This window comes from Ursus americanus, chromosome 1 (assembly GCF_024610735.1).
Source record: "Ursus americanus isolate L20-20 chromosome 1, mUrsAme1.1.p, whole genome shotgun sequence".
Classification (NCBI taxonomy): Eukaryota; Metazoa; Chordata; class Mammalia; order Carnivora; family Ursidae; genus Ursus; species Ursus americanus.
In genome coordinates, this window is record NC_142127.1 from 55,542,402 (window position 1) to 55,569,039 (window position 26,638).

The following is a 26,638-nucleotide window of genomic DNA, read 5'->3' on the forward strand; positions in this document are numbered from 1 at the left end:
TGACTGGAACAAAACATCTTCAAGAGCAGAAGACTTATGTCTTTTTAAGCCTAAAGTCAGTGACAAATACCTTTAGCAGGTGGGACTTCGGGCTTTTTAGGAGGCACCACAGACACCTTCTCAGGGACAACTTCCTTGGGAGCCTCAGGCACTTAAAAGATATTAGTAAAATTACATTTAGGAGTTATGAAGATGACTGGAACAAGATATTTTCAAGAGCAGAAGAGTTATGTCTTTTTAAGCCTAAAGTCAGTGACAAATACCTTTAGCAGATGGGACTTCTGGCTTTTTAGGAAGTGCCACAGACACCATCTTTTCAGGGACAACTTCTTTGGGAGCCTCAGGCACTTAAAAGATATTAGTAAAATTAAACTCGGGGGTTATAAGACTGCTGGAACAAATTATTTTCAAGAGCAGAAGGGCTATATCTTCTTAAGTCTGAGGTGAGTGACAAGTACCTGTAACAGGTGCAACTCCGGGCTTTTTCAGAGGCACCACTGGTGCTTTCTTTTCAGGGACAATTTCTTGAGGAACTTCAGGCACTTAAAAGATATTAGTAAAATTACATTTAGGAGTTATGAAGACGACTGGAACAAAATATTTTCAAGAGCAGAGGGTTATGTCTTTTTAATCTAACGTCAGCGACAAATACCTTTAACAGGTGGGACTTCCGGCTTTTTAGGAAGTGCCACAGACACCTTCTTTTCAGGGACAACTTCCTTGGGAGCCTCAGGCACTTAAAAGATATTAGTAAAATTACACTTAGGGGTTATGAGACTGCTGGAACAAAACATTGTCAAAAACAAGAGAGTTATGTCTTTTTAAGACTAAAGTCAGTGACAAATACCTTTAACAGGTGGGACTTCCGGCTTTTTAGGAAGTGCCACAGACACCTTCTTTTCAGGGACAACTTCCTTGGGAGCCTCAGGAACTTAAAAGATATTAGTAAAATTAAACTCAGGGGTTATGAGACTGCTGGAACAAAACATTGTCAAGAGCAGAAGGGCTATATCTTCTTAAGTCTGAGTACCTTTAACAGGTGCAACTTTGGGCTTTTTCGGAGGCACCATTGGTGCTTTCTTTTCAGGAACAATTTCTTGAGGAACTTCAGGCACTTAAAAGATATTAGTAGTTTTACATTTAGATTAATGAGGTCAATGGACTAAAAATATTTCCAAGAGCAGAAGAGGTATTTCTTCTTTAGATAAGGATATGAGTGAACAATACCTGAAACTGGTCGGGCTTCTGGTTTTTTAGATGGTGCCTTGGGAAATTTTGGTTCTGGGACAACTTCTTGAGCAACTTCGGGCACTTGAAAGATATTAGTAGTTTTAAAGTTAAGTTAATGAAGAGCAATGGGCTAAAATTATTCTCGAGAAAAGAAGAGATATTTCTTCAAGATGAGGTCAGGGCTAACATGTACCTGTGACAGGTGGGGCTTCTGGTGTTTTGGGTGGTGCCTTGGGAATTATCTTTTCGGGGACAACTTCTTGAGCAACTTCAGGCACTTGAAAGATATTAGTAGTTTTAGAATTTACGAATAGTGAAGGCATATATTACAATGATTGGGAAGAGCACAAGACAATGTTTTTTCTTCTTAACAGGGCATAAATACCTATAGCAGGTGGGGCTTCTGGTTTTTTGGGCACAACGACAGACACTTTCTTTTCGGGGACAACTTCTTCAGGAGCTTCAGGAACTTTGAAGATATTAGTATCTTTTGGTTAGAGATTATAACAGGGTAATATTGCAACACATTTACCCCAGCAAATACAATTTATGAGACGGGCAGACACTTCTACACACACTTTCCCAGCCTCCTGAAATAGGTGACCAACAACAACATGGAGGGATAAATACCTTTAGCAGGTGGAGCCTCTGGCTTTTTAGGAGGAGCCACGGGTACTTTCTTCTCAGGGATGACTTCCTCTGGCGTTACCTCAGGCACTTCAAAGACATTGGTAATTCGCACTTAGAAAAGGCGAAAAAAATTGCTGACTATACCATGTAATTATACACTAAGATATTCTGGTTAAATTCTGACATTCTTTTCTTCAGAATTTTATCACCTTTGTGTTGTATTTAGATACATAATTTTCTAAGTAAAATAACAGTTTTCTCCCTAGTATGTTTTGCTCTGACATTACCTGCAGGAGGAGGACTCTCCGGTTTGGGAGGAACAGCTTCAGGCACCTTCTTTTCTGGAACAGCTGCCTCGGGCACCTCGGGCACTTTAAAGATATTAGTATTTCCATGATTAGACAGAGTAACGACAAATGGACGGTATCAAACACAGTGACATGGGCGTGACTACCTTTGGCTGGTGGGACTTCGGGCTTTTTAGGAGGCATCACAGGCACCTTCTTTTCAGGGACAACTTCTTTAGGAGCCTCGGGCACTTAAAAGATATTAGGAAAACTACATTTAGGAACCATGAAGACGACTGGAACAAGATATTTTCAAGAGCAGAAGAGTTATGTCTTTTTAAGCCTAAGTTTGGCAACAAATACCTTTAGCAGGTGGGACTTCAGGCTTTTTAGGAGGCGCCACAGACACTTTCTTCTCAGGGACAACTTCTTTGGGAGGCTCGGGCACTTAAAAGATATAAGTAAAATTACACTCAGGAGTTATGAAGACGACTGGAACAAAACATTTTCAAGAGCAGAAGAGGTATGTCTTTTTAAGTCAAACATTGGCAACAAATACCTTTAACAGGTGGGACTTCGGGCTTTTTAGGAGGTGCCACAGGTACTTTCTTTTCAGGGACAACTTCCTTGGGAGCCTCAGGCACTTAAAAGATATTAGTAAAATTACATTTAGGAACCATGAAGACGACTGGAACAAGATATTTTCGAGAGCAGAAGAGTTATGTCTTTTTAAGCCTAAAGTCAGTGACAAATACCTTTAACAGGTGGGACTTCGGGCTTTTTAGGAGGCATCACAGACACCTTCTCAGGGACAACTTCCTTGGGAGCCTCAGGCACTTAAAAGATATTAGTAAAATTACATTTAGGAACCATGAAGACGACTGGAACAAGATATTTTCAAGAGCAGAAGAGTTATGTCTTTTTAAGCCTAAAGTCAGCAACAAATACCTTTAGCAGGTGGGACTTCGGGCTTTTTAGGAGGCGCCACAGACACCTTCTTCTCAGGGACAACTTCTTTGGGAGCCTCAGGCACTTAAAAGATATTAGTAAAATTACACTCAGGGGTTATGAGACTGCTGGAACAAAATATTTTCAAGAGCAGAAGGGCTATATCTTCTAAAGTCTGAGGTGAGTGACAAGTACCTGTAACAGGTGCAACTTCAGGCTTTTTGGGAGGCACCATTGGTGCTTTCTTTTCAGGAACAATTTCTTGAGGAACTTCAGGCACTTAAAAGATATTAGTAAAATTACACTTAAGAATGATGAGACCACTAGAGCAAAATATTTTCAAGAGCAGAAGAGTTATATCTTTTTAAACCTAAGATTGGTGACAAATACCTGTTACACGTGGGACTTCCGGCTTTTTAGAAGGCACCACAAACACTTTCTTGTCAGGGACAACCTCTTTGGGAGCCTTGGGTACTTTGAAGATATTAGTAAATTTACTCTTGAGTCACAAGGATTAACACAGACAAGAACTGCATTTATATATCAAAAGAGCTTTCAAGTCTAGCCAGGTGGTCTTGCTCTGCCCTCCCTATCCCACGTTAAGTAAAGGGTGGTTTAGAATGTACCTTTGAGAGGTACGACTTCAGGCTTTTGGGGAGGATGCACTTTCTTTTCTGGGACAACCTCTCTGGGCGCCTCTGGCACTTTAAAGATATTAATATTTTTACATTGAGAAGTTATAAGAATCCGTACAGACAAGAAACACATTCACACAGGAAAAGACATTTCCCCAAATTTCTAAGCCTCCAGCAACATATACCTTCATCTCGAGGAACTTCAGGCTCTTTGTGAGGAATCACATATGTTTTCTTTTCAGGGACAATTTCTTGGGGAGCTTCCAGCACTTTAAGAAATTAGTATTTTAACATTTAGTGTTATGAAGACCACTAGGAACAGCAAAATATTCTCAAGACTACAAGAGCTATTTCTTCTTTAGCTTGAGGGCATGGTCACTTGTACCTTCAACTGAAGGAGGTTCTCTTTTTTTGGAAGGAGCTCTCTTTGCAGGAACAACTTCTTGAGGAGCTTCAGGCACTTTAAAGATATTAGTATTTCACGTTTAAGATGTAAAAGGATTAGTGGAAACAGTAACCACAATAAGTTGGCAAGTGTAGTTTTCTAGAGGTCTCCTTTTCCCTTGCTCCACCCATCAACTAAGACTTAGGGGTTAGGGGATCCTCGGGAAGAGGTGCTGGCCCTTCACCAGCACTTGGCTTAGTTCCTGTGACACTGTGGACCCTCCTCACGAGGCATTTGTTGAGTGAATACTTTAAATAGAAGGGGTTTCTGTTTGAATAGGAACACCCACAAACGTTTTCTCTTGAGAGGGAACTTCTTGTGCAGCTCCAGGTGTTTGAAAGATATTAGTATGTTTACATTTAGCTGTTACAAAGAACATTAGAAAAGCGTAGTCGTAAGAACAGAGGACAGATCGTTTCTTCTTCAGTGTCTGTTCGCAGGTATCACGTACCTTTTACAGGCAGAGGTTCTGGCTCTTTAGGAAAATCCTCAGATACTTGCATTTCAGGAGCAACTTCTTTCATAGCTTCTGGCACTTGGAAGAGATTAGTATCAAGCTTAAAGGTTAAGGCATCAGCGAAGACGTTAGTTACATTAACTACACCAAAGTGGTCTTTCTGGCTACAAGGGAGCTTCTTTCAAAAATTGGAAGATGTGGGGCGCCTGGGTGGCACAGCGGTTAAGCGCCTGCCTTCGGCTCAGGGCGTGATCCCGGCGTTATGGGATCGAGCCCCACATCAGGCTCTTCAGCTATGAGCCTGCTTCTTCCTTTCCTGCTCCCCCTGCTTGTGTTCCCTCTCTCACTGGCTGTCTCTATCTCTGTCGAATAACTAAATAAAATCTTTAAAAAAAAAAAATTGGAAGATGTATAAAGTTTTGAAGAAAGGAATCAAGCCCTAATTGTCTTTGTTCATTATTCCCCAGCTCCCTAGCACCACACACATAATTGCCATTTAATAAATGAATGATGGCAGGAATGATTGAATGAATGATACCTTTACTGGAAGATGTTTCAATTTCAGGGGAAGCAGACATGGGTGTTTTCCTTACAAGGACAGTTTCCTGAAGTGACTTGGGCACTTTAAAGGTATTAATGCATTGTACTTCAGAATGATGATGAGTTTTAGTCCTACATCCACCTACAAGAATGCCCCAGACTAGGACACCTTCCTACTCCCCGCATCTGATCCTTTAGTGACAGGATGAGTACTTGATTATCAGGAGCTATTTTCTTGGTCACCTCAGGTACTATCAATATTAGTAATTTTATTTCTTGGAATGGTAGATGTATAGAAAACTAGATCATGGAAAATTAGCTTCAAGTGAAAAAGATTGATTTTGTACAATTAATGATGTACTTTTAATTATTAATTTGAGGAGAATAAAACAGCTCTTTCTTGTCTGGATAGGCTTCATTTTATACCCTTACCTTGGGCACCTTAGAAAGGTATTTGTTTTCAAGTATAGGAGGGAGGAGAATGACCCAAAGATTCTAGACTGAAAAAATCACGTCAAAGCGTTCAGATATTCCTTAAATTATACAATATCATGGATATTGTAGAGAACTTGTTATGCTGGATGTTTTAAAACTTTCTCATCTTTTGATTTACCTAAAAATATTCAAGATGGAAAAATGTAGGACTCTAAAAAAATAAGATAATGAGAGGAACAACTAAGTATTCAGTGCAGAATACCGTTAACTAGTTTTAATGGCCTTAGTTTTAGAAGGCTCTTGGGTAGACACCATCCTACAAAAAAAGCTGCTCAAAGTTGAATTTAATATTTTATTATCTTTAAGTCATGGTTTTCTGAGAATATTTCTATACTAAAGGCTTATGGGAAAATAATTATTTCAAATTCATATGCTTGTGTTTAGTAGGAGGTTTATTTTAATAGAAAAGCAATTCTAATAGGCAGTTATATTATCTCCTGAAATTTCAACCCTGTGGAGAGTTAAATTACTGATTTATAGTCTACAGCCAAGCACCTCTTGTCATTTGATGGCACTGATTTCTGCTTTAAAGGGGGAGTGTTAAACCAATTCAATCTAGTTTCAGGGATATAAATGTTATAAGTGGTCTCATGTAGATTTTTATCCTAGCTAGTCTGATTTTTTTTTCTTTTTTTGGAAACAGTAATAACTATTTCTTATTGAAGAATCCATCTACACATTATATGGCTTCACATATTCCCTGGAGACCTCATAGTTAAACTCTGTAGCCCAAGCATCTTCCATTTAGAGAAGTTAAAGATTTTTCCCCCTCCTCTATTTTCTCTTGAATAACTTAGGGGAACATGTATACACCCAGCTGAGCTTCTGCTTTGGGGGAACCACGTCTCTGAAATGACTTCCTTGGTGGCATCTGGGGCTCTCAAGATATTAGTATATTTACATGTGTTAAGTACAACTACAATCATGAGATATGAAAATCAGCTTTCCTCTGGCTTATACCTTTTGGTGGTGGTATTCTTCTTCTTTTAACAACAAGAACTTGCCGCTCTGGAAGACCTTCCTTGGAGACTTCCAACTCTTAAAGATATTAGTATTTTTTAGTTGAGAAAAGGCAAAGACATGAAGACACAACATACATAAAAAGTTAGTATTTAAAAAGATGTAACTTTAAATTAGAAATTTAATTTTTGTTCTAATTGCTTATCCTTGTATATTGGAGGAGTGAGATTTTTTTTGGTGGGGGGGGAGGAGGCAAGTCATAGAAAGTTCCTTGTCTTAGGTACACTGGGCACCCTAAAGATATTAGTATTTTAGTGTTAGAGGTTCTGAGAACCTACACAAAACACGAAACATATTTTGCAGACTGAAGAAGAAAGATTCTCTTTGGATTTTCATAACTAAGAATTATACCTTCAGTTGGAGGATGCTCTGGAATTTGGGGAACAGCCTCAGGTAACTCCACCTCTGGAAAAACTTCTCTGGTTGTATCAGGCTCTTTAAAGATATTAGTAGGTTTACACTTAGAAGTTGTGAAAACAGTAAATTATATAACACACAATTTTTGAGTCTTGAATCCAAAGTTATTCATCCAAGTTTGGTGTTGTTGAAATGTACCTTTAGTTGCTGGTGTTTCTCTCTTTTTAGGAACAGTCACAGATATTTTGTCCTCTGCAACAACTTTCTTGGGTGGCTCAGGCACTTAAAAGATAGGAGTATAGTTATATTTATAAACAGTGAGGAAAAGATTGAACTTTTAAAATGAGCCCCAAATAAACTTGCTTCAGACTACATCATTGGTGTTATATACCTTTTGCTATTTTGATTTTCGTCTTTGGAGGATGAGTCACGAGTACTTTTTCTTCTGTGGTAGACTCTTCAGAGACTTCATAAACTTTAAAGATATTAGTATTTATACAATTAAGGGCATTTCAAGGTGATGATGAACCGTATTAAGAAAACATAGTACTTAGCACACACTCATCACCTGAATTACCAGTAGTACATAGACACAAACTCGTGACAAGAACACATCTGCTAAGAGAAAGCCTCATTCCCAGTTCTAACATATAGAACTCTCATTTATGATTATAATAAAATTGAGGAATTCACTGGCTAGGGACTATACAGTTCGTCTACTTTGCCTGCAGAAAGTTATTGGCAAAATTGCCCTTTGCTCTTAGTTTTGTCCATAAAGAACAGTGTTGATACTGAGTTGCATATCGAGAATTCGCCTTCATTTGACCTACTGGAAATTCATATAAGTCCTTCCCTTTTCCAGGAACCTAGTTGGCTTAATTTTAAACCATATCTGGTTTATGGCAGTGTAGTTTAATAACCATGTAGGGATTGGAAGCCAAAAAGAAAAAGAAAAATAATTAAATCTTTGAAAATAAGGCAACTGAAGAAAATAAAGATTTCTCTAGCTTTTAGAAAGGAAGACCGGCTGGTGACAATAACCTAACTGAAGTACAGAGAGGGTATTCAAAGGAGGGAGCCATCATATATATTTATCCCAACCTGGTATTACAGGCCAAAGAAAAGGGTTTAAACTGAATTTTTTAGATTAAAATAAATGAAAGAATATTAGAACTATTGGTATTTTTTAGATTAAAATAAATGGAAGAATATCTTGAGTACCAGCATTTTTATTATTCAGATTACTGAATCATATTCTATTCAGAATATTTTATTACTGAGATTATTTTACTCCTCAAATTATTTAAACATATTTTTACATAAAAGCAAACAAAAAATGGCTTGAGAATTCTTTTGATGTTGTAATGGCCTTATAAATCTATGGTCATTTGAGCAACATTGCCAAAACGTTTCCAATGATGGTTGTAAAGAGTAAAAAAAAAAGGGGGGGGCATTTTGATTCTATGAAATCCTATTAAATTATTATTATGAAGTTAAAGTTACTTCATGGCGTGAGAAAATAAATTGCTTCAAAGCAGAAGATATTTGTATGCAGAACAGGTTAACAAGACAAGACAATGACAAATTCAAAAAGGCAAACGACTTTTCTAAAATTGGGCAAAGTTATAAGTACAGGACTATTTATTTTTTTTAAATTGGTGAGGAGATATATACCTTGTCTGAGACAAATAACCATTTAAATTATTGAATTTTAGCCAAATATTTTTTGGCATGTTAGGCTTTGATAAGATATTAGTATACTTATTTTTAAAAGCTATGAAGACAACACAAATGAAACCAAAGAGTACCATCAACTTTCTACACTCACTGTATATCGTTGTGTCTTCAGAAAGAGATTTTTCTTCTTGAATACTTCTCTTAGGCACCTCAGGAACTTTAAAGATATTAGTATATTAATTGTTATAAATAACAAGTATACTAAGAATATAAAGAAGCAAAGTACAAGGATCTAACATCACACACATTCACTTTAAACCATGAATAACTAAACAGTCATTTCATGTCATGATTAGTTTCAGTGTATACCTTTAGTTGGTGGAACTTCAGGCTTTTTAGGAACAGCTTCACGAACCTTTTCTTCTGGAACAATTTTCTTGGGTACTTCAGGTGCTTTAAAGATATTTATTTTATTTTTTTAAAAATGTCATAATTGGGTATATAATATCAAGACAAAAAGGAGACCTAACAAGAAGCATGCCAAGAATTCCAGAATCATAAGCCAACTAAACCCACAGTCAATGCATCTCTCTAGATTGCCTTGTTGATGAGTTCTTGACTTGTCATATTAAAAATACTTTGTCCTTGGGGTATAGCATCATTGTCTGTTGTTATCTGGAATGTTTGTTTCCAGAGCTCCTTGACAATGGCTTCCAAAATAAATTATTTTTGAAAAGAAGTTGAGGGGGGTCAATATCATTTAACTATGGCTTAAGAAGAGGATCAACAAAAACAGTGACTACATTTAGGCTGATGCTTTTGTTTCCAGAGAGTCATCACAAAAGGAAGGAATATGTTACAGAACATCAACTGAAGTTGACATAGTCCAGCTGTATCATGGCATGGAGGGCGGGTAGGATCTCTCTCTCTCTGCTCCATAGTAAGTGAATACAAGGGGGTTTTATGTTAGTGGTGAATCAGCAAAGGCAGGTACCTTTAGCTGGTGGAAATTTGGGCTCTTCAGGAACACGTACTTTTTCTTCTACCACAATTTTCTTGGGCACTTCAGGTACTTTAAAGATAGTAGTAATAATTTCTTTTACTTTTAAACATTCATAAAGATTTGTAACAAGCACAATGTAAGAGAAACATAAACACAAAACATGACATGGTCATAATATGAAACAGAGTTAGCACTTTGTCAAATATATTACGGTACTTAAAATGAATTTTGATAACAAATACGACGACAGAAATCCAGAAGAATTTCCCATGTTAGAATTGCAAGAACTTGACAAGAAAAATTAACAAGACACCTTTTGGTGGTGCTACTTCTGCTTGTTTTGGTGGAATAACTGGTACTTTCTCTTCAGTGATAATGTTCTTAAATGACTCAAGGACTTTAAAGATATAAGTATCTATTATTTATTAGATGTTTTTTTATTTCTATTGTAAAATTCAAGAGGTTCCCAAAAATGAACAAAGCAGGGACATTAGACACATAGTCACTATGCATTTATTAGTACTAGGTGATTAAAATTAAGAACAGGAAAAAATAGATTTATCAATAAGCATGTCAGTGAATATACAATCAAATAGTACCAAAGAAGGAAACCTAGCACATTATTTGGTTGATAAGGATATTTGCTTTGGGTGTTTTAGGTATAACAACAGTGACTTCCTGTTTTGGTAGAACTTCCTTTGGCCCCTCAACCCTTTTAAAGATATTAGTTTGTTTTAGAAATTCCCAAAACACAAAGCACAGAAGAAAAACATCAAGAACACAAATCTGTAATGCAATCAAGGTGCTGCCGTACATATAATGAGGTAAGTAGTTTTTCACTAGTGAAATACACCAAGGAAATACCTTTAGCTGGTGGCTCTTTTCGAGGAACGACTTTAGTGGGTGGTTTTTTTGGAGGGATGATTTCCTCAGATATCTCAGGCCCTTCAAAGATATTAGTGTTTTGATTTAGAATGAGTTCTTGAAGTATTAGGGAGCACTACCAATAAAGTTAGTCCAGTGAGGGCTCATAGATGCTTTATCTACTTATATTTTTTGAATTTACATCACACTTCCAAGAGCGATGTGATTTTCCTTCATTTCATCTATATTGTAGATTTACTATGAATAATAAGCATACATGCACACACAAATAGTCCTTCATATTACACACCTATGAATTTGTGCAAGATCTGGAATGGTACCAAAGAGAATTTATTTGTATCACAGTTTATCCTCATAAAATACTAGAGAGCAGGTGGTGTTACCAATGCTGCATTTGCTTCCTTAATGTTATTTCTCTAATGAAAATATCATAAGATGGCAGAAGACTTTGACAAGCAATGATCGGTTTGTGAACAGCTGACTCATGTTAACAAAGCAATGGTTGTTTTGCCTGAACATGGACATTTCTCAGTGAACTGAGAAGCTTCTGTTTCACTCAACTGATGACATTGGTCAGTTATTTTGGCACCTGTAACCATCATGTAACAATCATTCTCAGCTGGATTCAAGAAAGAATCTAAAATTCATACAGTGAGCTCCTTAGATAAGTAGATACCAAATACCATTCTCTTGTCTGCTAAAATTATACACTGTAAGGTTAATCTCTACTCTGCATTAATCTCTGTATCAAATAGTTGAGGCTCATGCTTAAAGCATTCCATGATTTTAACTTGGAAAGTAAGTGGGTTTCTAGTGTTCCAAATTGGACATGAAATGCACTTAAAAAAAAGTGAGTTAGAGCAAGGTCGAACAATTTGTAATAGTGACAGAATTCACCTATACCTTTAGGTGGAGCTTTGGGTTTTTCGTATACTTCCACTTCTTCCGTCTCCAAAACTTCTATTACCCTGTGGACCTCTTCAGCTCTGTGTACATCTTCAACTCTAGGTCGTTCTACTTTGATGAATTCTTCTACTTCGTGGAATTCTTCTTCTTCAAAATATTCTTGAACTTCATGGAACTCTTCTTCCTCAAGCACTTCCACTGGTGTTTCCACTACTTCTAATTCTGTTCTCTCTCTTACTACCTCCTCTTTGTGGAAGGCAACTGATATTTTTTCTTCAAGGACGGTCCTCCCTGAAAGAGCGTCTACTTTAAGAAATTTGTTTTTTCCAACACACAAGAAACGAAGATAAATATTCAAAACTACAGAATGAAAACAACTGAAAAAAAAAAAAGGCTTTCACGCAATAATATGCAAAGATATGGAGAAGATCTTTCCAAAAATACCTTTAGCTGGGGGAACAGCTTCTTTTTTAGGCACAGGGACTTTCTTTTCTGCGATTTTCTTTTCTGGGACTTTCTTTTCAGGCACTTTAAAGATATAGTTTTAATATTTAGGACTATCAAGAACAAGTTTTCATAGACAAAAGACATCAAAACAGTCAAGACGCAGAGACATAAAACATAAAAATCTTTTTTCATTTTAAAAATTTTTAAAAATTTTTATTTTTTAAATAGGCTGCACACCCAACGTAGGGCTTGAACTCATGACCCTGAGATCAATAATCACATGCCCTACTGACTGACCCAGCCAGGTACCCCAAACATAAAAATCCTAATGAAAAACTATTAACAGGAAGTTCGGGTTTACAACAGAATATGTACCTTTGGCTGGAGGTGGCTCTTTTTTCTGAACAGGAACAGGCACTTTTTCCTCAGGAACCTTCTTTGGCACTTTAAAGATATTAGGCATTTCAGTTAGCTGACAGTACTCGATAATGAACAAAATAAAAATGGTAAAAACAACATCTTTATAATAGCTGAAGCATAAGAAGTCACTCTACTACTGGACACACATTTTACAGACAATAAAGATATTTTCCCAATTCACTTATTTGTGTAACTAGATAAGACGAAGACACGTCCACAAGAATCTGTGCTGTTCTACTTGTTTTTAAATAGCAGGGATTACCGATATTGAGCCTACTTCTACTAGCTTTAATTTGATGAAGACTTTTTTGAAGTGACTACCATAATAGAGTGCTTAAGCCTTAACACAGGTGTCCTATTCAGCTGAGGACTATTTTATCTGGGGTGGGGGATGCCTACTGTGAGAGGGACAGCATAAGCTTATCTGTTAAGAGCAGCCCTGAAGCATTAAACTACCTAGGAAGCGAAGAGAAGTAGACATTTTGTTATAACCCTGAAATGCTTAGGCCATGAGGCTCTTTAAAATAGTTATCATCCCAGCATTAGAACAGATTATTTTCCCCCTATAATATAGTATACATAATTATGATAACATGAAAAAACTTGATATAATGGAATAAAATTTATGAACGGAATGTGGAGAAGAAGGGTCTATTGTTATGTACATAAGCATAGAGAGGTGTACTTATTACCATTAAAATTCTCAGCTGTTTAAAATGAGAAGCTTCCGGAGTAATTTACACACACACACACACACACACACACACACACACACAGCCGGCCATTAACATAATCATCCATTCACATTTCAAAAAAAGGCTAAAGATATGAAACGGGTTACATTTTTTTTTACTGGTCCCTAATCAATTTCAGAAGTTTGCTACTTAAATGACTCTAAGAAAGCAATCAAAGAAGAAATTTCTGTTTGTTTTTTTTTTAAAGAACCGCAAATGGAATTTAAAGACATTATTAATTGAGATTTGCTATACCTTTAGCTGGCGGTGCCTCCACTTTTTTAGGAACAGGAGTAGGTGCCTCAGGTACTGCTTTCTTAACCACTTCAGGCACTTCAAAGATATTATATGGACATTTTGAAAAATGACATGCAATGAACAGAACAACACCCATATATGCAAAAAATAACACAAGATGTTGACTTATTTTTAAAAGATATGAGCAACCTAAATAGTAATTATACAAATGAGGTAGTGACTTCTAAAGATGGGAGGCTATTACTTCCTAATCCTATTAGCAAATGTAGGATCAGTTATGCAAAAGCTTGGCATAGTCTTCAGGAACGATAGGCCAAGAATTATTCTAAAAAGTAAACAAAACAGAAATAGATTTCCCCCACTTTAATACTGAATAAAACCCCAAAAACTAGAAACTAGGAGAAAGTGTTATAATAGGGTCTGGCTAGGAAACTTTCAAGTGCCAATACAATACAATACAAGAATTGTATTGGAGATGCAGTAGAAAGTTGGGTGGGGCACTTCAGATGCTATTCAATTTGTCATTGATAAGATGTAAGACAAGTATACTGAGGAATATTAGATTTAGACTTATTCTGAGAAAGATTTGGACCACCATAGATTTTAAATGTCCAACTACTAAAAGCCACTGTACCTCTAGGTGGCGCCACTTCCTCAACCTCTTCTATGCTAGGTGGTTCTTCAGGGATCTCTTCTTCTGGAATAGGCTCTTCCGGCTCCTCATACACTTTAAAAAGATTATTATTTCGTAAGTTAGAATTTTTGTAAATATTAGGCTAAAAGGACATATCTGAAAATGGAGGTTGTCTTAAACATAGGTAAGTCACAGATGAGCCTTTCCAATGCATGTACAAACTCACTAGTCTTGAAAAAATCTATTGAGTCTTCAAAATATGTTAGCCCCTTCCCAGAACTTCAGAATTAGAAAAGATGTCAGAGAGAATTTAGTTGAAATTATTATTTTTAATGGAGGTGGGCTTGTTTGAAGGCAAACATTCTGTTAGGGTGTAGACATCAGGTTTTCTGTATCAACTATTCAGGCTTAACTGGAATTTCTTTGGGGCAGTTTTATCCCACTATTGCCAACCAAGTCATTTGATGAAAAATTCCCCATGGCACATACAGTTTCCTTTCAAAGACTGTCATTAAAATAAACACACAAACAAACGAACAAACTGGCTAAGCATGTAAGAAAGGAGAGTCAGTTGATTTTAATTTGCCTGCCCAATTTCTATTAAGTAAATAATGATTTCTATTAGAGTCTGAATATGTTTATTTTCTGAAGGTGAAATGTGCATTTGCGTTCTTCCAATATTAGACAGTGATAAGACAATGATGACCTGGAAAATCTATTTTCTTAGAAAGTCATCTACCTTCAACTGGTGGCACTTCCTCTTCTTCAGGGAGAATGATTCGTCTTTCTTCCACTTTCTTAGGTACCTCAGGAACTTAAAAGATATTGATCGTTTTAGGCACTTAAAATGCAAGAACCAGTGAAGAGTGCATAAAGACCAAGTTTCCCTGTTTTTCAACACAAGGGAGTAAATATCAACATATACATGCACAAGACGAAACATGGAGATTTCACAGAATCAATTAATGAAACAAAAATGAAGAGTTTTGTGATTTAAGACTAAGAGCCCATTTAAAGAGATATTCTGCCTTTCACGGCTGGCGCCTCTGCTTTTTCAGGAAGAGCAAAGGGTACTTCAGGGACTGGCTTCTTAGTTACTTTGGGCTCTTGAAAGATCTATTAGTTGAGTGTTTTTATTTTTTAGAAATAACACACATAGAGAATCAACGTAAACACACAAACACAAAGTGGGAGAACTGACGCACTACCAACACGGGTGCACCACAGTCACAAATGGTGAATGGCAATGACAGACCACACAAGGCAGACAAACATCCTGTACGGACAGCGTCACAGTCCAACATCAGTACAGCAAACGCGTCCTCGTTCGGGTGATGTACCTTTGGCAGGAGGAGCCACTGCTTTCTTAACACCAGGAGGAGGCACTTTCTTTTCTGGTTCAGGCTTCTTAAGCACCACAGGCACTTTAAAGATATTATTTTATAATTTAAGTTGCACAAACATGGAGACAAGAGACATAGCAAAAATACAAGTTATACTAACAAATACTGGAAGAGGACGGGTTGACTCTTACAGGTGACAGAAAGAAATGGCAGTGTCTAATTTGCTTGGGAATAGTAGTACCTGGGGCAGGAGGAGCCTCCTCTTTCTTAGGAATGACCACTTTCTTCTCTGGCACTTTCTTCTTAACCTCAGGCACTTTAAAGACATCATTTCATGGTAAGAATTTATCGTGAGGGATACAAAAGAGAGAAGGCAAGAAGTTCACACACAGACCACATGCAACAGTTGTTCAGGGTAGAGATGCAGGGCGAGTCGGGAGCCCAGTGTTATGATAGAGACAGATTTTGTAGAGTGAGGGATCAGCTACCTACTTGAATGTCAGAGGACAGATGCTGTCATTTCATCCATTTTAATTTCACTAGTAATTTATCTATATAGTATCTATATCATTATCTATAAAGTATTTCTGAATCATTGAAGTCTAATAAAGGATTGGCTTTACCATTTCATTGATTATATGACTATTTAACCTGATGGAGGCATTATACTCATTTTCAGTAGCGATGCCATGATCTTTGGCAGAAAATACTGAGCTTTAAGGTATAAATATATGGACTTTGTCCTGTGCTATGAACTGATCTGGATAATTCATTCAGTGATAGAGCACTTGCACATACCTTACTGTATTGTATCCTCATGATATCTGAGCCCACCAGGACTGATACTAGTCTCCCCATTTTATAGGAGACAAACCTGAGGCTCAGATTGGTTAAAAGACTTGCTCAGAAGAATTTGGCAAGGAACAAAGCTAAGGCTAAAATCAAAACCTGCTGGGCTGCCATTTATATGTATGTATCAGAAGACATAAGCTATTACTCAGTGTTTTGATAAATACTTCAATCACTTTTTCTTTCCATCCTAGTGTTATAAAAGCACTTCATATAAATAGTTGAAAGATGAAATTTAGGAAAATTTATTCATTATATTTTTCAGGTATGTTTTTGTGTAGATAATTTAGCTTTGCAGAATATCTATATGAAAATTACGAAGTTTACTAAAATGACAGACACTAGGTAGACCTTCTGTGGCAGTTCTGGGACAATACCGCCTTTTATCCTTGTTCTTGAATACTGCTTTGTATCCAATGAAAAGTGGATATCAGTGTTCCTGAACATTTTTAGAAAGAAAAATGTGACTGTCTATTTTGTAAATGTAACTATTCCTAAACCCCAGTTGCACCATAACTTTTCCGGTGAAGCTATGAAGAATGTGTATTCACTCTGGGGAGGTATACCTTTGGGTGGTGGAGGTTCCACTTTTTTAGGAGCAGGAACAGGGACTTTCTTCTGAGGTACAGGTTTCTTTGGGACTTCAGGCACTTAAAAACATTCATTTTAAGACATTAAAAATCACATGCACAGTATTGTCTATATAACAAAAAGACAAATGAGAATAAGACCACAAACAACTAGATAACAGTTCATATCATGAAATTTGAAAAGACATTCAAGTCATTTCCAAGAGACAGACGCACATGACAGACACAATAATGAAGGCACACATGTCTGGAATGCTTTCTAAGATTTAGATGGTGGACAACATAAAGAGTGAAGTATTATAGATAAAGCTGGAGATGAACAAAAAAAGATGGAAAGCAAGAATTCAACACAAAAGAGGCCTTGATGACTCCAAGAAGAGTTGCTATACCTCGTGCAGGTACTGGCACCTTAGGTTTAATTTCTGGAAGAACTTCCTCTTCTTCAGGTTCAACTTCTTCCTCAGGTATAAATTCTTCCTCCTCAGGAGGAACTTCTTCCTCAGGAGGAACTTCCTCTTCCTCAGGAGGAACTTCCTCTTCCTCGGGGAGAACTTCCTCTTCCTCGGGGAGAGCTTCCTCTTCCTCGGGGAGAACTTCCTCTTCCTCAGGGAGAACTTCCTCTTCAGGAGCAATTTCTTCTTCAAATGGAACTTCTTCTTCCCGAGGTAGAGCTACAGGAACTGGAACTGGCTCACGTTTCTTTGGCACTTGAAAGATATTTATTCAGTCGTACAAGTGTCACTTTTTTGTACACTATTCATGACAATGGGACAACATGAAAAGCAAATATTCTGTGATCATAGAGGCACTAACTGTCATCAGATTCAAGGTCACGAAGCATTAATGGAAATTAGCAAAGCTGAATAAGACCGTTAGTTTTCCTTTTTGTCCCAGTTTTGTTAGTGATTAATGTACCTTTGGGTGGTGGAGCTTCCACTTTTTTCGGAACAGGTGTTGGCTTTTCCTCTGGGATGATCTTCTTGGGCACCTCTGGCACTTTAAACATATTATTTGTCTTTAAGAAATGTGTTCTTTTATATGTCTTAGAGCAATATATATGAAAATAACCACTAAATATTTGTAATAAGACAAATTTTTAAACTTGTAATATTATGGGGGAATTTGCACTTGAATATATATGAACAAAAGATTTTTTTTCCATGTACTTAAATGATGAAGTGATGTACCTTTTGCAGGTGGAGCCTCTGCCTTCTTAGGAACAGGAACTGGCACCTTCTTCTCAGGCACTGGCTTTTTGGGCACTTCCGGCACTTTAAAGAAATTATTTAGAAAAAAAATGTTACACAACATAAAATTTTGAGTTTAAGCATAGTGTCAAAAAGATTAAGATATGGTAATAAAAATATGACCAAGGTATTTCAAGAAGCATTTTATCTTTAAAATAAAATCTTTTCTTTTCCACAGGGGAATATTAAAGAGTTGCAGCCCCAAAGAGCACGGAATTGAAGCAGTTAATTTTTACTTATATGCAAATGTGGAGTAAAAAAGTTTTTGCGAGTTCATGTACCTTTGGCAGGTGGAGCTTCCACCTTTTTAGGAACCGGTACTGGCACTTTCTCCTCTGGTACAGGTTTCTTGGGCACTTCAGGAACTTTAAAGACATCAAGTAGCATTAGTGTCAAATCTTTCACCCATAGATAAGAATCCAGCAATTTTAGGATTTTATTGAAGCATCATACAATTTTACTTTAAGATTGATAAGAATATTAGCCACAAAACAAAGGCCAGGAGATGCACAAAAATGTAAATAAAGAACACTGAGAAAACATAGACTGGTGATAAAGACAACATACAATGCCTGGTAAATGGTGATTTTGTCCATTTTGATATTATAATAAGAATGTACTTTAAGAACTTTCCACTAAAGAGGAAGGGCCAAGCACTAAGCATCAGCATGCTTCGATGGCAAAATTCAGAGATGAATACAAGGTAAACGGTTCCTATAACCAGTTGGGTGGTCCCTGTCTTGTTAATAGTGTCACAGGGAAGGAAGTGATGTGGCGCGTCAAATTCTACATGAGTAACTTATCACATTATCTCACTGATGGATTATAAAGAGATGTACCTTTAGCTGGTGGAGGCTTCTCTTTTTTAGGAATGGGCACAGGAACTTTCTCCTCTGGCTTCTTAGGAACCTCAGGCACTTTAAAGATATTGTTTATTGGTAAGTTCTAACTACTAGTAACACATCTGTATAAAGCACAATTAACATCTCTAACAACAGAGAGCAACACACACAAGGTTGTGAACTCAGAAGACAGCTAATGATTTCTACGCAGATTAAGGCTTCTATAAGCCCACGTTATGAATGGTGGTTATACCTTTTGCTGGTGGGGCTTCCTTCTTTTTGGGAACAGGAACAGGTTTCTTCTCTTCTGGTACAGGTTTCTTGGGTATTTCGGGCACTTTAAAGATATTATTAAGAATTTCGGAAATGTTGCATACAAGATATAAAATGTGAAAGGCAATGGCAGAAATCATACTTCAGCATCAAAAGTGTCTGTTTCTAAAATAAGCAGAATTGGTCATTGGTGCTAATAAACCCCAGAATCTGACCAAATTAGACACCCAGGCTCTAAAGATGCTGCTACGTATCTCTTGGTAGGAGATATAATCTACCTTTGACTGGTATCACTGGTACAACTTCTTCTTCAGTTACAAGTTCCTCTTCTTCATGAATGTATTCTTCTTCTTCTTCTTCTTTTTCTTCTTCTTTTTCTTCTTCTTCTTCTTCAAAATATTTCTCTACGTGGGTTACAACTTCCTCTTCAAAGACAATCTCTTCTTGTTCTTGTCTTTTTAGTACTTCTGCCACTTGAAAGAGATTATCTTTAGGTTTGACACTTACCAATGACTCAATGAAATTAAGACACATTAGGAGCACAGTCATTTGTAACAGAAGAAAGAACAGGCTTTATCTTTCCCAGAGAAGAACATCACACATAGAACTGAACATGAATTTTACAGCAAAGAAGACAAACAACACATTAAAAAAGAGTAGTATTAGGTACCTCTAACAGGTGCTGTTACTTCTTTTTTAGGAACAAGTACTTTTTCTTCTGTGACAACTCTCTTGGGCTTGATGGGCTCTTGAAATTTAAGTATAAGGATATTTTATTGTCAGAAACAGGCCGCCCAGGCAATACCTGCTTTGTCATACTTTAAACAGAATAATTTTGCAAGTGACTCTCATGTGATAGATATACAACTGTTCATTTATAAGAAACTCAGATGTTCCATGAAAATGATTCTGAACCTCCCTGGGATAAAAATATACAAAAATACACAAATAAGTTTGAAGTAGCAGAGCCCAAATGTGAAATGATGTTTAGTGTTACGTATCTCTGCTTGTAGGAAAGATCCTTTACTGAAAAGCTAAATTTCCTTCTGGATAAGTATACTTTCTGAAAGTGCAGAGAAGTTACTTTATAGTTAGAAAAAAAAATGACTAGCCACTGAGTTAGATTTTTTTTTGTACCTTTAAAATAACTTTAGAATAAACAGTTGTTGAACTGTGGTCAACATTGTTATATCATTACACGAATTTAGATAAGTCAGAAATGTGCCAAATGGTCACTGATTTTAAATCCAAGCATTCTATTTTATATATATTGTAGCCGCAGCTGTTGTGTAATAGGCTATGGATACATCTCAAAATAACTTTCTTTTAAAGGTAGCATTACTTTCTTATCCTAGGTTGACACACTTTTTTGTCCAATAAATCCTAATGACTAACTTCAAAGACATACTTAACAATGAAACAAAGCAAACATAGCTACTTTAATTTTAAAAGAGACATTATAAAAGACCACGATTTTGGAAAGAAATGATTATACCTTTAACAGCTGGCTCAGCAATCTGCTCTTTCTCACGTTTGGTAATTGAAATGTGTATTTTTTCCTCAACAACTTTCTTTGATTCTTCAGGCACTTTAAAGATATTAATTATTGAAGAGCATTAAAACCAACCACACAAACACCATGCACATAAAAATACACACAGAAAAAACTGTGAAGTATTAAGAATCAGGACCACAATACAGTCAGTAAAAACAAAAACCAGGAGACAGGTAGAAAGACATGTTCATAGAACTTGAGTAACAAAGATGTTTCTCGGAGTTATCACTCTGCAATGTACCTTTGGGTGGTGGAGGTTTGAGTTTCTTGGGAATGGGCACTGGGACTTTTTCTTCAGGGACTGGTTTCTTCAGCACTTTAAAATATCGACAGTAACAGATTTAAAAACCTGAACCAGATTTCTCAAGAGGAGCGAGAACAAAAAGTTAAGAAATACGATGTACAACACAACACCCCCAAACAAACACACAGTTTGTGTGCTGCCACTTCAGCATGTTAGCTTATAGTACGACAGACATGCAGGTAAAATGGGTCTCTCAGAACTGATCATGTTTTGCTCACTCTACCTTTAGCTGGTGGGGCCTTTGGCTTGGTGGGAACTGGTTCTTCTTGGACAGGCTTTACTGGGAGAGGCTTCTTGGGTTCTTTAAAAAAGTACATACAGGGTATTTAATGTTAGATTTTGGAATATAAATAAAAAATGCTATTTCTTTATATATCCTTTATCTACCGTGTAGCCATAGCCTCTAGGGGTGAGTGAGAATCACAGATCCATGTAGAATAAGGTCTAAAAGCCCTGAACAAGCTGACAGTGCCCTGTCCTCCTGGCTTTTTGTTTCAATTAGGTCATTGTAACTCTCTCCTACATACTAATAGTCTCATTTCACCTCAGGTAGAAAAAATCATGGTTAAAACTTCTTTCTATATAATATTGGGTTTTATTTATTTATTATTTTATTATGTTCAATTAGCCAACATATAATACATCATCAGTTTTTTGTCTTTTTAATTATTATTGTGTTCAATGAGCCAGTATATAGTTCATCATAGTTTTTGATGTACTGTTCAATGATTCATTAGTTATATAAAATACCCAGTGCTCATCACAACACGTGCCCTCCTTAATACCCATCACCTGGTTACCCCATCTCCCCAGGCCCTCCCTTCTATAACCCTCAGTTTGTTTCCTGGAGTCCAGAGTCTCTCTTGGTTTGTCTCCCTCTCTGATTTCTTCCCATTCAGTTTTCTCTCCCTCCCCCTATGGTCCTCCATGCTATTCCTTGTACATAATATTGGTTTTTAATGCTATCTGTACAAGTTCATAGAATGTTTTCAAAGTGAAGCTATGAAACATCAGAAATTCGGTAAGTGAAATAATATTGCTTCATTTCAAAATTCTAGAACTTATTGAGTAAAATAAATGAATTGTGTGGAGCCAAAATTATACACCTACAAATCTGATGATCATTAGATATAACATAACTGCTTCTGTTAGCCTTCTTCTCTATCTTTACTTTGGAAGCAGTCTTTGTCAAGTTTTAATGGTGGGAACCCTGAGGGAGTGTATTTTTCTATCATGCTTGGTAGTAACAAACTTTAGAATAACAGATGTTCAGACATTCCATGTATCGGAATGATCCTGGGCACTTGCAGATAAACTTGTAACTCTTCTGAGAAAGGAACTTTGGGACATTTGCTATTTTGTGTCTAAGCAAAAATGAGGGAGGAAATAGATACCCAGAACTAAAGTCTAATAGTAACCTTAAGATTCACAGAGCCTTTTTTTCTAGAAGTTATCTAAGAAAAAAATTCTAAATTTGTCAAATAAAGTTCTTTGCAAATTTCTTTGGTATCCAACTTTTTATCCTGCTCTAATGGAATCTGCATATATTTAAGGTGATGTCAGGTTTGCAGTTTTGCTCATACCTGTGACATATTCTTCATGTTCTTTATACTCTTCATAATGTTCAAATTCACGTTCCTCGTATTCTTCATACTGGTCATATTCTTCTGTTGGTTCATACTCAAGTTCTTTATAATCATATTCTTCATATTCGTCATATTCCTCTTCCTGCTCTACTGAAACAATTTCTTCTTCCCGGGTGTAAGACCATGCTTTCTCTGCAGTTACGGTGACTTCTAGAATAATATTGAGAACAGGCAGCATTTTACTTGAAGCTCATTTAGGGGTGATAGTGACAGTGCACTTTGATTTCATTCTTATGTGATGGATTCATGCACTGGTTATGGGAGAACCTGAATGCTTTTCCCGGTCAAGGTATTACAGAGTGTACATTTACTATATATGATTTCAAATGTTAGATTTCCTGCCTTTACTCAACAATAAGCCAATAAAGGGTGGGAGTCAAATTAAAAAGTAGCAGGCAAAGAGCTGTGTAGTTTCATGCTTCAGTTTAATACTTATTGAAAGCACAATATACCTTTCACGGGAGGAGCTTCTCTTTTGGGAACTTCAATGGATATCTTTTCTTCTTTAACAGCTCTTTTTCTGAGTTCAGTGACTTTAAAAAGAGTAATTGTTAAAAGTGAATTATGAGATCTCGAATACAGACATGTTAAGAGATACTGTGTACGAACAATCCACAGACAACGACAACCATCACCATGCCCGTCATTCACATTTCTCATTTACATGGCAAGACAAAGCAACAGACCTGGAAATAAACATGGTCTAATATACAGAAGAATACTTTTTGCTAACCTGCTTAATGCTTCAAAGATATTAAATAACTTTTTTGGAAGATCAAGTAGTATTTATAAGAGAGTTCAAAAAGACAACCAGACAGTAGCAACAGTGACTATCAAATAAGCATTGGACAGAAACCTGAGTCCCATAAATAGTGTCTTCATCTGAATTCTAAAGTATTTTCAAGAAGCTCCACTGGCATAATGTAGAAAACTCAGGATTTAAAAAGTTTTAAATATTATCAAAGATTGCCACACAAAACAATCCTTTGGGAAGATGAGTTTAGTATACAGACAATAACATATTAGAAGACAAGTACATTTTAAGGGAAAGTAGACATTTGGGGAAGCTTCACACTTTTGTGGAAAAGAAAGAAGAGAGTGCTTTCTGGTATCTGAAGTTGAGCTTTGAAGTAATATGAAAGACCATGTGTACATTACTTATCTTGTAATGTATTTAAATTATTTTCTGTAAAGATCCCAATTCCACTAGATTAGTTTCAATACCCACATGCTTATTTTGATTTTTGAAAAAGTTAGTATACCTTTTGCTGGTGGTTCCTCCTCTCTCCTAGGTTTGAGTTTTGGAATTTTTTCTTCTGGAACAGCTCTCTTGGGTTCCTCGGGCACTTTAAAGACAGATTTCACTTTAAGAACTGCTACCCTCATTCAGACCATGAAAGGCGGTCATATAATAGTAACTCAGACATAAAAGACTTGACATTTTCATTATTTCAAACACGAAAAAAAAAAAAAACAAACAACTATAGCAACGAAAACAACAACAACAAACACCCATAACCAGTGCATTTGGTAAAGAGAATAAGGTAAGTACAATAGTCCGTGTATTGAAAGGTCACATGTACCTCTTGCTCTTGGAGGCTCCTCTTTTTTAGTTACAGCAACATGAACTTCTTCTTCTTGAGTAATTTGCATGTGCCTCTCAGTCACTTGAAAGATAATTTTAGGATTAGGGAGGCAAGTTACTTAAAGTGGATTTTTTTTAAAATATTTATTTATTTATTTATTTATTTATTTATTTATTTGGGTATTGGCCAGAAAGTCCTGTGATTTTAGACTACGGCAATTCACAACATACACACAAACTTCACAACAAGTAATACTCCACCCATAGATAAGGCAATAATACACCATAGCCTCCAACATACACCAATAACCTCCATGAAAAAAGTGTGACCCAAGGACAGCAGTGAGAGGATGAAAGACAAGACATGTTTCAGGTTTTCGTGCCGGAGGCTTTCATTTACCTTTGGTGGGGGGAGGTTCTTCTTTCTTAGCCACTTTTGGAGGAACCCTTTTTTCTGGAACTGGCTTCTTTGGCTCTTCCGGCACTTAAAAGATATCAAGCAACACGGTCAAGCACATAAGATGAAAAAACGTTAAACACAGGCACTACTTTTCTTGATAATGTTGTAAAAACTTGAAGAATGGACCAATTTAAGATGAAAAAGACAGACATTGCTCAAGAATAAAGTAAAGCCCAGGATACCTGGTGGCACCTTTTCCGCTTTGGGGACTGCAGCAGGGACTTTCTTTTCCGGCACAGGTTTCTTTGGTACTCCAGGAACTTGATAAAGATTAGGGGAAGAATATTAGTTTGCATTACAGAAGAAGTGACATTTGGGGCTTAGAATTCAACTTGCGAGAAGATCATACGTACACACACACATTAAGGACTCGATTCGGCATAAATGTCTATACATCGGTGCTGACAAAACACAGGCAACACGCAAACGGAAGGCATTGATACAGCCATTAAGACAAAGGGTATCATATTTCTTTGAGAGAGAACTGTACCTTTCGCTGGTGGGGGCTCCTCGATTTTAGCAGGAATTTTCGGTTTCAGTACAACCTTCTTCTCATGCTTCTCCACCGCTTGAAAAGATGATAAAACGCACTTGTAGAAATACCCAGATTTCTTTTCAATAAAAATGTAAGCAATCTGTTTACTTAGACACGATAGTTATCAATATATTCAATACAACTGATAGACTGACGGCAAGAGAAGATAAAGGACGGGACAAGCCAAACACACATAGGCTAAAATCAATTTAAGGGTTGGTATACCTTCTGCTGGTTCGGCTTCCACTCTCTTAGAGATAAAGTGCACCTTTTCTTCCACAACGTATTCCTCAGGCTCTTCCATCACTTTAAAGACATCAATTTTAAAGAAAAGTTGTAGTGTTTTTCATGTTTAATTTCAGCTGTGATTTATTACTTCGAGGAGTAATTAAAATAATAAAAAGTTTAACACTTGCCAAATCCCCGACTGTTCCCATTTAACAACCCCCCCCCGAAGTGCATTTTAATCAAACCGTATGCCTTAATAAAGAATTTGGGAAATAAGTTTCAGTAATTTGATTTTCAAGTGTATCATAAAGATAATAATGCTTGTATTCACAGGAAGAACAGGACAAGTACAAGACATAAAAACAACCCTAGTGGCTAAATTAATAAGAACACAAGCATTTGAAGATAAGTTTCGAAAAATAACAGAGCACTCTAGATTTGAAGGCTTCAGGGCAGGAACACACACTTGAGGAAACATAAATTGGATGATAAAAAAGAAAAGACCTGTATTACATGTGAAAAACCTACTGGTTTGGGACTTGGAAACAAGCTTTTCCCCCTAGTTTTGTGGGGGCAAGTATGGTAGAAGAGGCAGGTGTCTTTATATGGTTTTCGAGCCTATTCGTATAAAGTTAATTACAGAAAAGGAAGATCTAGTTGTAGACACATCTCTTTACACTAGAAGTAAACTTAACAGGCTACCCATCTTTTCCGTAGATCTAGACTTAATGAAAACACAGTATCATAGAATGTCTCTCCTTTTAGCTATAATACTGAAAGAGATTTATAATGCATACTGTCAAAAATTGAAATCAGATTCATGCAATGAGAACTTTCTTTGTGTACATGTTACGTTTGGTTTCCCAAATATGTCTAGAAATGTTAGGGCCCTCTTCAATCTATCAGATTCCTGACTTATGCCCAAAACCTTGGCCTTTCCCAGGAAGCACAACAGAACCAGTGGGCTTCCTCTTGGGAGTCATGTCCCATCCTGCCCTGATCCAAGCCATTCCATTAAGACTGAACATTGGGATTTTACATGGGATTTTCTTCACGTAGACAAGAAGTGGGGCACCTTTTATTAGTCAGAAATGCACTCAAGGGCATCTACATATAGAATTCCATTCATCTTTTTTTTTAGGAAGAGAATTAATTTGTTATAGAACTTACTGA

General features: G+C 36.7%; 1 protein-coding gene across 2 annotated transcripts in view; it reads right to left on the reverse strand.

Annotated features, from left to right (window-relative positions):
- TTN (titin) overlaps positions 1 to 26,638 on the reverse strand; it is a 268,971-nt gene that overhangs the window by 124,121 nt on the left and 118,212 nt on the right. For both annotated transcript variants that reach the window (XM_087861792.1, XM_087861790.1), the window contains 47 exons: positions 25,463 to 25,543; positions 25,193 to 25,270; positions 24,885 to 24,962; positions 24,643 to 24,726; positions 24,241 to 24,324; positions 23,920 to 24,003; positions 23,110 to 23,190; positions 22,595 to 22,807; positions 21,235 to 21,312; positions 20,949 to 21,023; positions 20,648 to 20,740; positions 19,823 to 19,900; positions 19,431 to 19,625; positions 19,133 to 19,216; positions 18,877 to 18,954; positions 18,319 to 18,402; positions 17,978 to 18,061; positions 17,706 to 17,786; positions 17,180 to 17,497; positions 16,767 to 16,850; positions 15,593 to 15,667; positions 15,349 to 15,432; positions 14,748 to 14,822; positions 14,009 to 14,101; positions 13,372 to 13,449; positions 12,338 to 12,406; positions 11,960 to 12,043; positions 11,513 to 11,806; positions 10,589 to 10,669; positions 9,716 to 9,793; positions 9,091 to 9,174; positions 8,873 to 8,938; positions 7,436 to 7,519; positions 7,243 to 7,326; positions 7,039 to 7,122; positions 3,291 to 3,374; positions 3,096 to 3,179; positions 2,903 to 2,983; positions 2,707 to 2,790; positions 2,511 to 2,594; positions 2,315 to 2,398; positions 2,148 to 2,231; positions 1,861 to 1,947; positions 653 to 736; positions 459 to 542; positions 264 to 347; positions 71 to 151 (listed from right to left, as the gene is read on the reverse strand). In XM_087861792.1, coding sequence (XP_087717918.1) covers positions 71 to 151; positions 264 to 347; positions 459 to 542; positions 653 to 736; positions 1,861 to 1,947; positions 2,148 to 2,231; positions 2,315 to 2,398; positions 2,511 to 2,594; positions 2,707 to 2,790; positions 2,903 to 2,983; positions 3,096 to 3,179; positions 3,291 to 3,374; positions 7,039 to 7,122; positions 7,243 to 7,326; positions 7,436 to 7,519; positions 8,873 to 8,938; positions 9,091 to 9,174; positions 9,716 to 9,793; positions 10,589 to 10,669; positions 11,513 to 11,806; positions 11,960 to 12,043; positions 12,338 to 12,406; positions 13,372 to 13,449; positions 14,009 to 14,101; positions 14,748 to 14,822; positions 15,349 to 15,432; positions 15,593 to 15,667; positions 16,767 to 16,850; positions 17,180 to 17,497; positions 17,706 to 17,786; positions 17,978 to 18,061; positions 18,319 to 18,402; positions 18,877 to 18,954; positions 19,133 to 19,216; positions 19,431 to 19,625; positions 19,823 to 19,900; positions 20,648 to 20,740; positions 20,949 to 21,023; positions 21,235 to 21,312; positions 22,595 to 22,807; positions 23,110 to 23,190; positions 23,920 to 24,003; positions 24,241 to 24,324; positions 24,643 to 24,726; positions 24,885 to 24,962; positions 25,193 to 25,270; positions 25,463 to 25,543 — 4,533 coding nt within the window. The remainder of the gene's footprint in view (positions 1 to 70; positions 152 to 263; positions 348 to 458; positions 543 to 652; positions 737 to 1,860; positions 1,948 to 2,147; positions 2,232 to 2,314; positions 2,399 to 2,510; positions 2,595 to 2,706; positions 2,791 to 2,902; positions 2,984 to 3,095; positions 3,180 to 3,290; positions 3,375 to 7,038; positions 7,123 to 7,242; positions 7,327 to 7,435; positions 7,520 to 8,872; positions 8,939 to 9,090; positions 9,175 to 9,715; positions 9,794 to 10,588; positions 10,670 to 11,512; positions 11,807 to 11,959; positions 12,044 to 12,337; positions 12,407 to 13,371; positions 13,450 to 14,008; positions 14,102 to 14,747; positions 14,823 to 15,348; positions 15,433 to 15,592; positions 15,668 to 16,766; positions 16,851 to 17,179; positions 17,498 to 17,705; positions 17,787 to 17,977; positions 18,062 to 18,318; positions 18,403 to 18,876; positions 18,955 to 19,132; positions 19,217 to 19,430; positions 19,626 to 19,822; positions 19,901 to 20,647; positions 20,741 to 20,948; positions 21,024 to 21,234; positions 21,313 to 22,594; positions 22,808 to 23,109; positions 23,191 to 23,919; positions 24,004 to 24,240; positions 24,325 to 24,642; positions 24,727 to 24,884; positions 24,963 to 25,192; positions 25,271 to 25,462; positions 25,544 to 26,638) is intronic.